The following is a 13,121-nucleotide window of genomic DNA, read 5'->3' as shown; positions in this document are numbered from 1 at the left end:
ACTTAAATGTATGTGTATATTTAGTTTCCAGGCTGAAGTCCCATACGTGAGGTACAACAAAAGAGTGGCAATACAGCTTTACACATTGTCTCACTACAGTTAATTTGACAGGTCTGAAAAACCTTTAAAGATGAGGTATTCTTCATGGTGGTTGTAATTACATTGCTTACCACAGTATCTGACTTTTTTAGCACAATTTTAGAATTACTGCAAACTGTAAGAGGCAGATACTGATTTATTAAAAAAGGAACTGACAGACAAATCATTTGAAAAAGAACTTCAACTACCAGTGAGCAGCATGAGACATTAGCCCCTAACTCAGGATGCAGAACCCAAACTGAAGGTCTAGCACTGAAAGACTCTGATTTGGTTTACTGTCAGCTGTAAGATTTTAAAACAGCCAGAATAGTTCACAAATTACAAATACAATGGAAACAGATATTTCTGCACTCTGTTTTAGTATATCTCATTTCAATTCTCTTTCAGTACCCTGCAGTATATTTGAACATACTTTCTCTTCTGTTTAAGAGTAGTTTCAGTGCTGAAAAAGTTAACTTATTTCTTCCTCAACTCCTCTCTTCTCAGGATATGTCCCTCTTCAAAAAAGCAGCTACTTCATTACTCTGTGTGGCAGCAGCCAACAGATCTTTCAAGTCAGGCATTTTCTAATATACTCTAGTCATGCTGGCTCTTGTTTGGCCTGCAATAATGAAGCTGCTCATACTGCCACAGTCTCAACACTGTGCCTTTGGCTCCTAAGGGCAATTCTCTGAAGGTCCCATGACCCTTGGTCTTACTCATCTCGCAATAGCCTCCTCCAAAAGAACTGTGGCCATCCTGCCCACCTCTACTTCAGCTTCTTAAGGTTTCTGCTCCTATTCACATTTCTCCATCTACTTCCACCTGCCAGGAGATAATGAACCCATCCTATCTGGTTTTAACATACATTTCAAAGGATATAAAAAGGGTTTTTAGTTGAAAATAAATTCTACATTGGCAACAGTGGTAGCTGAAATCCTATTAAACCCTAAGTTGTATAAAAGTATTGGCACAGATCTGCCAACTGGGAAGTGAGAAGGACAGCTCAGTCTTTGTGCTTGGCCAGGGCTGGTTACTTCTTTAACCTGTAAGAGTTCCAAGGAGGGTAAGCTTCTGTGACAGGGACACATTTCCATGGGAAAGGAGTCTAGTGTTCAACTAATTTCACACTGGTTGCAAAAGAGATTTTAAACAGCAGTGATTTTCATGCACCAGAGATAGGCAAATTCAAACCAGCAGTCTGCCTGCCTGCTTCACCCACAGTACTACAAACCATTCAATAACCTATTAAACACACAGACATTGCAAAATTCTTTCATTTTAATATTTTCTCACTTCTTCCAATAAATTAAAGGACACCAGCCCTCCAGCTAGCCAACATACTAGTTTCCAGTCTGCTTTTCAATCAGATGCATCTGCCTGCGTGAACTATTGCTATCATATTCTAACAGGATAGCAATACTTTTAATTACCTTCATACCTTTGGCTAATGTGTGGCATAGCTTCCTTGTAACATCACAAGAGCTCTACTGCAGAATAGAAAAATTTTCCACAGGAGGTATAACAACTCTAGAGGAACTGACCTTGAAGCCTGAAAGCTGTGATCTCACTTTAGTTACTACTAAATCAGTTACCAGCTACATTTAATTTCACATTTCAGAATTGATAGTTTTTAGCCAAGGAATTGTCTCACATGGTATTACTAAATTTCTATTTATTCCTTATTGAAAATCTGTAATGTTGAAACCTTATTGCAAAAACAACTAATGACATTTTTCAAATTGATTACAAGTATCATAACTCTGTTTCTTCATATGTTTATTTGCATGGCTCCCTGAGGGCTCCTTAAAGCCATCTTAACTGCAAAGGTCACATTGCTCTGTATTCTTCTTAAGTTCTTCATTTATTCTTGTCACAATTTCTAAGTGGAAGTACCAGTTTTCTCACACTTGTTACAAATCATAGTAAAGATGTTGTTTGATCAGTTAATGGTTATTTGATTTGTGAAATCAGTGTACTGATATACAAAACCCTATTTCACCAAAAATTTTTAAGCAGAACAGTTGGTAACAGAGTAGCAGTAAAGGAGAACAAGCATCTTCTTCAACATATACTTCATTTTACCACTGTGCTGTAACATCCCAATTTAATCTCTTTTTGCCTGCTGATCAGCAGACACTTCCCAGGCTGACTGTGAATACTTAATAGTAACTATGGTGACTGAATGAGAAGTGAACTGTGATCTCAGCTATAATAAATTATTTCACAACTGCCTGTGTTTATTTGTGAACACTATTATTTATCAACCATGGAAGTCAGGGAATGGCTTTATAATGCTGAATACCCTTGTGTGCTAAAAAATTAGGCCACTCACTTTTGGTAATGTTGAAAGGCAGGACAAGGAAGGTAACAGCCTCCAGATAAACTGTGCTACAGTCAGGAACAGACAGAGCAGTGGGGAAAAAGCAATGCCTCAGTGCCCAGGTACATAAGGGAACACACTGATGATAAAGCATTCCATCAGCAGTGAAATTAATGAAGCTTTGCTTTCCAGTGGTCTGTGTCCTACCGCCCCTAGCTCTGCAGTCCTGGCTCTCTTACAGACTATTTTTCAAAGGCAAGAGACAGCACAGGTGTATGTAGTTTTCAGGTTCAAGGTATGTGTAGACTGTCATCACTAACCAAGCTGGACAAAGGCATGAATTTCACCTCCTTTCCTTGCAGGGGCCATGCCACACATTTTTATAGAGATATTTTAGGAAGTCATTAATCTTCAAATTTCTACACACCTCACAAACTTGGCTGAAATTGGCCAAAATATTAAAAACTTTGAAGTTTTGAGACTAATTGACAAACTGCAGCTGCCTTGGGGTTTTTCTTTTAGGGTGGAGAGAGGAAATCATAAAACATGTAAGAAACACAGTACCATAGCTTCAGCAAAACTAAAGTAAAAGGAGGGAGTACACTTATACTTTCTTTCTTGTTCTGTTGGTCTTACCTAAAAAGAGAGCATGTAGCAATAAAGGGAGGTGAAGAGCCCAATCTTCTCTCACACTGTGGTCCACTACCATCTCAGTCATGAAGATAACAGCAATATTGCACCTGGAAGTTGAATCACAACATCAGTTTCGAACCTCTTGGAACTGGGAAAGCACAAACAGGATGCTTATTTCTGAAGAAATACACAATCTATAAATTATCAGATTTGTGGCATTTCTTCTCAGTACAATTAATGCTGAAGCACTTTATTTACAGTATCAAGCAAACAAGTACCCATTACTGAAAAAAACCCTATTATTGTCAATACAAATTATGTAAAATAGGAACTTCAGAATATGCATGGCCTAGTTAGAATAAAAGATCAAAGTGCTATGAATAATAGGCACAGAGGCCTGGGAAAAAGAAAATTTCTTTTTCTGTTTCAGTTGTTTCATCAAGTCTTATTCTCATCAGTGATGTCCTACATTGTAAACAGGCTTTCTGGTAGAAATCTGGTAGAATTGTGAGCTTTCACTGCATGTGGATTTTTGCACTGGAAATCAGCAGAAATTGACTGTATGATTTTCAGGTGTTCTGAATGGTGGGACAGTTGGATTAGTGTTGGTCAACTACTAAGAGGAAGCATCTCACTGTCTGAAATGTCAGAATGAGAAACTGCTCACCTATGAAGGGGTCCCCGGGGTGTGATGGTTTCAGGGAGATAGTCCACGAGGGGTGCCCAACATCCTCCATTGTAAGGCATGGGCAGGGGATGTGGCTGTTTGGTTTCAACAATATTCAATAACCAGCTTGTATATGGAGAAACAGGATCATCTGCATGAAAAAGCATTCAAAAAAGTGCATAAAACTCAAGTCTGATTACCTTTTTTTGCAAAATACTATAGGAGATTTTATGCTAACATATGAGTTCAGCTGTTTGGAACAATGTGATAAGATGCCATGAGACTTGCAAATTCCTGTGTTCAATAACAAGTGATGCATTTTTAATCCCTCTTTCATGCTGCTGGAAATTAAAGAGATTCCAGGCAGACAGCACTGAGTGGTAGGAGCAGCAGCTGAATCCCTGCTGTCACTTAGTGGTGCTGGATTCAGATCACAAAGCACCAAGCAACAGACTTTCTCTTCAGAAATGAGGGAAAAGTTCAGCCAACAAAGCTGCTGTCAGAAGCCATCTGCTGCAAGGAGCAGAGTACCAGTGACACATTCTTGCAACTCCTCACCACTGCCCTGCTGAGTGACGCTACAAAGGAAGAAGTTAAATGTCCTGAATTAGCAAGGAGGCATAAGGAGTGCTAAAAACACCTTCAGGGTAATTTTCTTTCAACAGGGATGAATTATATCTTGAATTTCTCAAAGATGTATTTTATTTTGCTTTATTGTGACAGCTGCTGTTTGTTAATGAGTGTTAGGGTTTTGTCTCCCACCTGTTTATCTGCAATGATGTGGTCAAGTAAGTTATTTCCACCACTTTCTGTCTTGTCTCGGCTGCACAGTTTTGTTCATCTCTTCTGTATTTTGTTCCCTCTCATTCCTCTCGATTTTCTCACTGTTCAGTTTTTATTTTTGACGTCTGGCAGTCTGTGATACACTGCCATGGAAAGTATCCTTCCTTGGTCTGTTTTTGACATACATTTAAACACTGCCTTTTATGAATTTTTAATTAGTGTTATTTTTTGTTCTGTTCCTTCTTTTTGTGTTTTAATTTGTTTGTTTGCTTGTTTATTTTGATTTGGTTTTGTTTTGTTATGCTTTTGTATTTTAGATAAGCTTAAAACTCAGCATTTTCCTTTTCTTTTTTTTTTTTTAACAGCATGTATCTGATGCTTGTCAGCTTTCCCACGGGAAACAAAACTGTTTTGATGCCTACAAAAGTATCAGAGCTGGATTTTTCTAATGTGCATCACTTCTTAGTTTTAGAAAAACTTCTTCAGATTTCCAGATCTTCAGGAGACTTTCAATGCAGTAGCTGGTTCTCCAATTATTTCTAAAATGCCAACTTTATAAATCCCATTTTTAAGTCTTGGTCTTTTAAGAAACACTTTATATTTTAAGGTTACTATTTAGATTCTCTGGAGGATGACAGATCAGTTACAGATAAAGAAGAATAAAATGACTTAATAACGCAGAAAAGTATGGCATTTTCACATATTCTTAACCAGAATTAACCAGATAATGTTTGTCAAATGCTTTTCACAGAAAAAGCACTGCACAGGATCTACTTATTTCTACCACTTTAAGTGTTTCACAGAAAAGTGCTTCATGAAGGTCACACCAAGACCTAGATCCTCACTCCTGTTCTCACAGGTTTATGTGCAGACTAAGAAAAAAAAAAGAAAAGAAGCACCTTGAAGGTAAACATACAATCCTTGCCTGAACAAAAAAATTTGTTTGCTGCAGAGTGGTGTTCTGTATTTATATCCTCAGTAATACATGAATATTAAAGTAGATTGGAGAGAGGGAAGAAGCCATACCACCAAATCCTTTGCAGCCTGGGCAGCCTGTCTGAGCAAGTAAGTTGGAAGTTGCATTATGTCTCTTGTAGAATGACAAGAGATATAAAAATTCCTTTCTCTTATTAGAATTCTATATAAATGTCAATAGCTAAGTAAAACACATTTTATTTTCCTTCTAAGTATTCACATACTTGCTAAAAGAACCTCTGTGAGAAGCACACTTTGCATAAATATTCACAGTAATATAAAACTTGCAGGTATAGGCAGGAAAAAACATTCAGGCACTGGCTGGAGGAGACATTCCAAAAGAGCAAAGAAAATTTCAGTATTTTTAAATTTTTTATCACTCTAAGCTCTTGTCAAAACCAGGTATTTGTAAAGACTGTTCTGATAATATAAATGCTGTTCTGTCTTGAAAGATTGTTCATGCAGATGAGATTAGCACCAGTGCTTCAATTAACATCTGGTGAAGCATTTTAAGTAGCTGCAGAACTAGAAAGCCATAAAAAATTCAAGACAAGTGTACTAAGCCCCAGTGAGTTTAAGATGTTGCACACTTTCTTATATATTTAAACACTGGAGTTTGTACATACACAATATTTTGTCAATACTGTGCTTCATAACTATGAATAATAGTTGTTGGTGTACATTAAATTATCCTATTCTATTGCGTTTTACAGTCTTTGCATATTTTGCAGAAGAGTATCAACAAAAAATTACTTGGATTAAAAATATATATAAAATCTTTACTTTTCATATCAAAATGCTGTTCCAAAATGATGTCTACAATACCAACCCAAGACATGATGGCTGATATAGAACTTGGCCTGACTTTAATACGCCAGTGATCTAAGTCAATAACAAGATCTTGACTTTTTAACATTTGCTTAATGCCTTGCCAAAATCTGTAAATTGAATTCACTCCAGAAAGGAAGTCAAACCATCCAGCTTTTCAGTTTTGCACTATTGTACAATAGTGAACTGGTTTTCTTTGGAATCTCTGCTGAGCACCAGTGTCCATTTAGAGCCCATTTAGCAGAAATACATAAAGAACAAGAAGCATGCTCAGGAGCCCCATCTCCCCTCTATCACATGTTTGCACAGTGCAGCCCAAGACTGGTTGCAGAGAGTATATAAAAGCTAATGAGGAGATAAGACCTCATATTTGGAAACTCCTGAGCCTCTTTTCATGCTCATATAACAGCACTTGATTTGGAGGGATATGCTGCCAAATGGCACAACTCAAAGTTAGAAAAAGCATTAGAGCTTGTTCTAATGCTCTTACAAGTCTTTTGCCTTGCCATGTATGAAAGGCCCAATGTGTTACTCCCTGGAGGATTCTCTGCTGCTGCTTTCTGTGAAGTTCTCTGGCCTTCAGATGGGTTTGACTCAACCCAGATTAAATGAAGTAAATTAATTAAATGAGATATGGAGGGGAAATAACGACACTCCCTGCATGATAATGCTACATTACTGTTTATACAGAACTTAAACAGAGAGGCTCTGCTGGTCATTAGAATGTTCTCCTCTCCAACCAAAACACCAGAAATTTCATCAAATTGAATATAACTTACTTTTGTCATCATCATAAGATCCTCCAGAGCTATTACTGTACCTCGATTCTAGTCGGGTATGTGCTCTGATGACATTACTGAACCTTCAAATATAAGAAAAAAAATCTTCATTAAAAACACAAGAGTGACATGAAACATCTGGACTTTATGTTTAGAAAAAAAAAAAAAAAGGCATTTCCTTAAGCATTCACTTTTACACAGGAGTAGACAGCAAATGAATGTAATGCTGATTCTTTCCACAAAACATTTTTGCAGCCAGTTTCTGAGAAGTCTAACAGTGTGCTCCTGTGTCACAAGCCTTTAAAATTTAGCAAAAGGAAACTCTCATGCTACAATTGTGTGATTTTTTTTTAGCATGGTGCTAAAAATGCCAAGGTTGTGGGCTCAGTCCCCATATGGACCATTCACTTCAGAGTTGGACTCCATGATCCTTGTGGGTCACTTCCAGCTCAGAATATTTTGTGATTCTGTGACTGAGTGGAAAGTCCAAAGCCAAGCCTGCACAGGTACCAAGCAGGGAAAACTACAGCAGATCACCCTTCAAGAGGAGAATCCAGCAAATGCCAGAGCAGACCTAACAGAAAAGTTAAGGGATATGAGAGACACAGCAAACTGCTCACAGCTGTCCTCAAATCTTAGATTCATGCTAAGCTGACTCTTCCCGGTGATCTCCTTCAACTTCCTCTCCCTTGTGTTCCCAGGGTAATCAGGCCTGAAGTGGAATGAGAGAAGCCATACTGACAGCTCACACACTAGTGATGATTTAAAAACATCACCATTCCAGCAGAAAACTAATTACAAATAACCATGGATCAAACAAGACAATATTGAAGATTTTCTAGACAAAATTCAATTCAATTTCTTATTAATGTTCACATACCTTAGTGCAGGGTATTTCACTATACATCAACATATTACATTGTTTCCAAAGCATGTATCTCATAAGCTTGCAATAAATTCCTTGTGCAGTTGACAAAAATACATTGTCAGCCCTCCAATACATGTTTTTCTATCTATGACCCTCATTATTTCATATGTCCTGGCATATGAAGTCCATATTAATGGACATTCTAAGATTGACACACTGGTTTTGAAGTGCAGATGCAACTTACAGCCAGCTTCAGTAACATAAATGCCAGCAATGAGTTCAGGCAAATTATTTTCCATTTTCTTCTGAGGTGTCTTTCAGCAGGATCCTGAATACCAGTATCAGGATATCGTAATTTTCCTTTCATTTTTATCATAAAATCTCTGACAGATCTGCATTCTAAAAACTTTTTTGAGTCACATTTAAAACTTACATAAGATAAGAAATCCTGACTTGAACTACTGTAAGAGACATTTGCTCAACTTGGCTGTAAATCAACTGAATAAAAATTTATCTTAAAGCTATGCAGCCATAAACATTCATGTAAGGAATAATAAAAAATTCAGAGGAGAAAATGGTTTTATTATCCTTTTAAGTACATTTCTAGTGCAAATGTTAAAGAACAACACTTAGAGTCAAATCTGTTTTACTATCAATTTGAAACAGCATTGAGTGCCATTTTCTACTTACATTTAAATCAGCAGACACATCTACCTAACCTGACAAAATGCTACTCTAGTTTGTAATGGGAGAGAGTAAGTAATTAAAAAGTTTTGAAGTACAGAAAGGTTTACTCTCATAATTATCTCAGCTCATCTAAGCCCTTAACCTTAGGGAAGGAGCATTGGAATACTGAAGTGATACTGGTGACGATCAGTGACTAATGAAATACTAATACACTAACTAACAAATGCTATTATAAATTGTCCAAAGTTCTCTTGCAAAACTAAGAGCTTGTCTATGAGAGAAACAATCTATATGTCTGTGGTCTAGGATCTGATGGCCCTTAGGCTTTGCATTTACTCATTTGTTATTTGTCAGTATGTACCATAAGTAGCAGAAGTCTAAACTGAATATATAACTTATAAGCAAGTTATTTTCCACAGCTGTCCTCTATAACACATTACACCTAGACAAAGGAGGTGTCCTTGAAATCAATGATATAAATCTGCAAACTAAATTTTACTCACTGTCCATGAAATCAAATGGTGTGATCAAATATGATTTTTCATAAAGATTTTAGTAGGATAATTCCTACAAAACCATGACCACCTCAGCACAATTCATTGAATGTAGATTTAACAGTTCTTCCTTTACCGTTAAACAAGAGTCAGGGACTAGAATCATGAGAATAGGTTAAAAAAAAAATTATGCATACTGCAATAATGCCACTTAGGCTCAATCTGAGCACCAGAGCTCCTCACAGAACAATGCAGAACTTTTTTCAACATCTCACCCTCAGCCTAGGAAAACACATACATTTTGGAGGGAAAAAACCCAAGTCACAAACCTTTCATCATTCTCTTTCACCACTCTGTTCTCCTCTGCATCAGGAAAACTATCTTGGCCAGCTACAACAGTGTTACTGCTGGAGGTGGTTCCTGTAAATGAGATGTGAATAAGAGCACCAGTTAGATGCAGCAGACAGCACCTGCAAAGCAATAAAAGCCTATAACTCACAGGGGATTTAGCAGCTACAGTCCAAGTGACCATCCTGCAAGTACTTGCACACATGAATGAATGAACACTGTTACTCCTACAGACAGGACCTGCTTCCATGGCTGGATGGTGTTAAGTTCACATGCTTTGAGAAGTAGATGAACAGAATGATGGTCTTCTACTCCTTACATTAAGCTCATGCTCAAGACATAATCTATTATTTTTCAAGGATCGGGCAAAACATTTACAAGGTTAAATGTGGTGTTGATTCTTAAGTATATTTGACTACTGCAGCTTGGAAAAGGCCTTTCAAAACAGAACTGCCACACCCTTAAGGCTCTCAGTTTTCAGGAAACTCTGCTTGATACATCTGCTGTGCTTACTGCATTGGTGACGATTTCTTGTTCTGAGTAAAACAGCTACTAGAGAGTGGAGTTTTCTGAAAAGTGACAGAATTCTGAGCAGCCTCAAGTATTAGTAATATGCTATTAAAATAGTTAAGATAATTAAGCATATGTTAACAAAGCATATACATCATTAGGAATGAAAAAGAACTGTAATTTAGACATGCAACAAGGCCCTGATACTTGTACTTTATGTACACAAGTCTGAAGGGATGCAAAAGTAGGAGATTGTTTTTTGCAAAGAGATGAAGACTCAAAAGAGGGAGAGCATAAAGGAAACACATTCAGGTCATACCAGAAGCTGCAGCTGAGGCTTTGTTACTGGCAGCAAAACGGTAAAATGGAGGATTATCACAATGTTGGACGATGGGGTTCACTGGGTCGGTTTGCTGCAGCTCAAAAAGGAGTTCTTCCATTGTCTGAATAGTGTTATTGCGACACAGATATATTGCAACCTTCTTTATCTGTTGAACAAAGTAACTGTTGTTAAACTCTGACCAAAGTGAATTTCCAAAGGAATCAATGAGTGTTACACTGCCACTAAAATTATCTCGAATGCAAGTGTTGTTCCTGGACAGATACCACAACCACATACAGTTCATACAGAAATAAAACTTCTCACTTTGACATCAAGATCATTTCCCCAGCAGACTGACTCTATGATTTAATTACTTCAAAGTTTTTGCTTACCATTCACAATGAATTGTTTATGTATTAACTATGTAACATGCACATCTACAAAACTGTGGCTGTGGCCACAAAGAGTAAGCCAGGCTTTGAATTGCTACTCACATCTGTAAGCAAAGTAATAGCTAATGGAAGTAAGGCAGAGCAATTATGTATACAAACTTCATGTATCCTGATTTGAAAAAATCTGAGAGTATCATTTATAGACACTCTGGAAATTTCTACAAATCTTTTAATGAGATCTCAAACCTGCACTGCAGCAACAAGGACTCTTGAGATACTGAGACCAAATTCAGCTGTATTCTGGAGGGAAAAAACCCTGATCACTATTAAAGGCAGAGACTCCCTCCAACTCAAAACCACTTGATTCATAAACTGGTGGAGCTGGGAGACCATATGGGGAATATCTCTCTGTGCTTGCCTGCTTTTTTAAAGATGTCCCTAAACAAGTTCATATAGGGGAGCTAATATATTAGACTGAACAGCCTTTTGACCTCACCAAGTATTGCTGCTCTTATACTCTTAAATACTTCCATTAATATAACTTCCTCACTGTTTCTCTTTCCTTTTATTTTTCTTTTCCTTAGAGAAAATGCACATATGCAAAGTCTCTTTTACTCTACTGTGCTAAAAATTTCCCAGGGACTTTCCAGAGACAAATCCATCTCCTTCCTGAGGCTCATTTCTGGTTGGGCTCACAGTGCCATTTTCAGTTTCTCTCACCACTGCAGGGGTCAGATTCCCAACATGAGTTTTTGCTGAAGAGGTTTCTGAACTGTAATACTCTAAGAAATCTTTCACTACATAAAGTGAAAGAATGGACAGCTCAGCAATTTGTACTGGGGCACTGGGAAAAAATGCTTAAAGGAAACATAAGAGACAAAGCAATTAATTTAGATGATAAAAAATATTTTAAAAATGTGAGTCAGGCATGCTTTTGGCTTGGACCCACATAGGGAGAACAGATGGCCAAGGCACAAAGCAGCTGGTGACTGCCTCGGGGCACAGGGGGCCCTAAAGGAGATGGGTAAACTGGCAATTTTGCAGCTCTGTGCTCTTTTAAGCCCAGGTGACCTGGAACACTGCTGATAAACTGTCCAAACGATCGTTATTTGCTAACGTGTATCTGTTATCTGCATAATAATGGAAGACACATGTTTATGGTATCAGCAGTCTTGTGTAGTTAGCAGAGTTAGGTAGGATTTCTTATCTCTAAACTCCAGGGCATTAGCAAAACACTGAGCAGATGCATGTGATAAGAGCAGTGTATTTCCCTACTCCAGACAAAGCTATCAGCAAAGGAGTGACTCATAAGCACAGTCAGGCTTCCTACAGAAGCTAAAAACTTTTTCAGATTTTGCAAAATCTGAGAATCAGACTCTTAACTCAACATTACAGAACACAGACTAACTGGGTGGTAAAACACAGGGGAGCCTTGTCAGCTGCTGCTGCCACCAGCCACGAGAAGCCTGGGTGGGAGACCAGAAAAGTGCCACAGGCAAAATAGGAGAAGCTGAGCAGATGAAGCTGGAGATGTCAGAACAGACTGCTCTCTTTGTGAAGTAAGAGGACTGTGCTGTCCTGGAGGAGGACAGGACTGAGAAAGCCAAGGCTTTGAGGCAAAAAAAAAAAAAGAATTTAATAAAGAAGTGCACTGAATGGAGGGGGTTTGAGGAAAAGCTGCTCAGAGCTGTGGCATGGCAACAGTTATGGAAAAAGGAGGTGCTGAAAGCTTTGGCTTGGCAAGTATCTGGATGGGGGATAAGGTGTGCGAGGGGCTCCTGGGCAAGAGGCGACAGGGTTATCAGGCTTTTCCAGTCAGGCTACATTTGGAGTCAGCACAGGACTACTACTCCTTCCTCTCAGAAAACTGCCCCTGTCCCTTTTGTAAGCTGTCAGAAATGAGGGCAAAACAGCCCTCAATTTCTGCCTTATCTCTAGCAGGTGATTTCCACTTGCTCTCTGCCAACATAGATGGAGGCCACCTTAATCCCAAATCTGTCATAGACTGTAGGATGAGGCAGGTTGGAAAGAAGCTGGGAAATCCCTCATCTAACCTCCTGCTTAAAGCATGGTCAACACTGAATGGAAAGCCTCTGTAACAAATGAGGGAAAGATTTCATTTCAGATCAACCCCTTTGCTTTCCTCTCATATAAACATTAAGCTTTTTCTTACACCAATTCCACTTTCAAATTTTTCTGCTTTTGACTAGCTAGGCATGTATATACATTGATTTGAGAATATAGAGCAGGAAACCCTACAAATGAAAGGAAACAAACGTGATGTCTATGATACAACAACAACATTTTGAGGATTTTTACAGGCTTCTTTATTTTCTTTATTCTAGTATGCATAGCAGTAACTATAAACACTTTGGGCAAACTGTTATTTCAGCATCTGTAAATGAAGTGTGTTTATGAGGCTTTTTAGATAAAT

General features: G+C 38.1%; 1 protein-coding gene across 9 annotated transcripts in view; it reads right to left on the bottom strand.

Annotated features, from left to right (window-relative positions):
• FRY (FRY microtubule binding protein) overlaps positions 1–13,121 on the bottom strand; it is a 224,250-nt gene that overhangs the window by 48,432 nt on the left and 162,697 nt on the right. For all 9 annotated transcript variants that reach the window (XM_063149130.1, XM_063149128.1, XM_063149129.1 and 6 more), the window contains 5 exons: positions 10,293–10,461; positions 9,445–9,535; positions 7,067–7,149; positions 3,702–3,852; positions 3,038–3,141 (listed from right to left, as the gene is read on the bottom strand). In XM_063149130.1, the coding sequence (XP_063005200.1) occupies positions 3,038–3,141; positions 3,702–3,852; positions 7,067–7,149; positions 9,445–9,535; positions 10,293–10,461 (598 nt within the window). The remainder of the gene's footprint in view (positions 1–3,037; positions 3,142–3,701; positions 3,853–7,066; positions 7,150–9,444; positions 9,536–10,292; positions 10,462–13,121) is intronic.

The sequence above is a fragment of the Melospiza melodia genome, chromosome 2 (assembly GCF_035770615.1).
Source record: "Melospiza melodia melodia isolate bMelMel2 chromosome 2, bMelMel2.pri, whole genome shotgun sequence".
Taxonomy (NCBI): domain Eukaryota; kingdom Metazoa; phylum Chordata; class Aves; order Passeriformes; family Passerellidae; genus Melospiza; species Melospiza melodia.
This window is presented reverse-complemented; position numbering and strand designations above follow the sequence as displayed.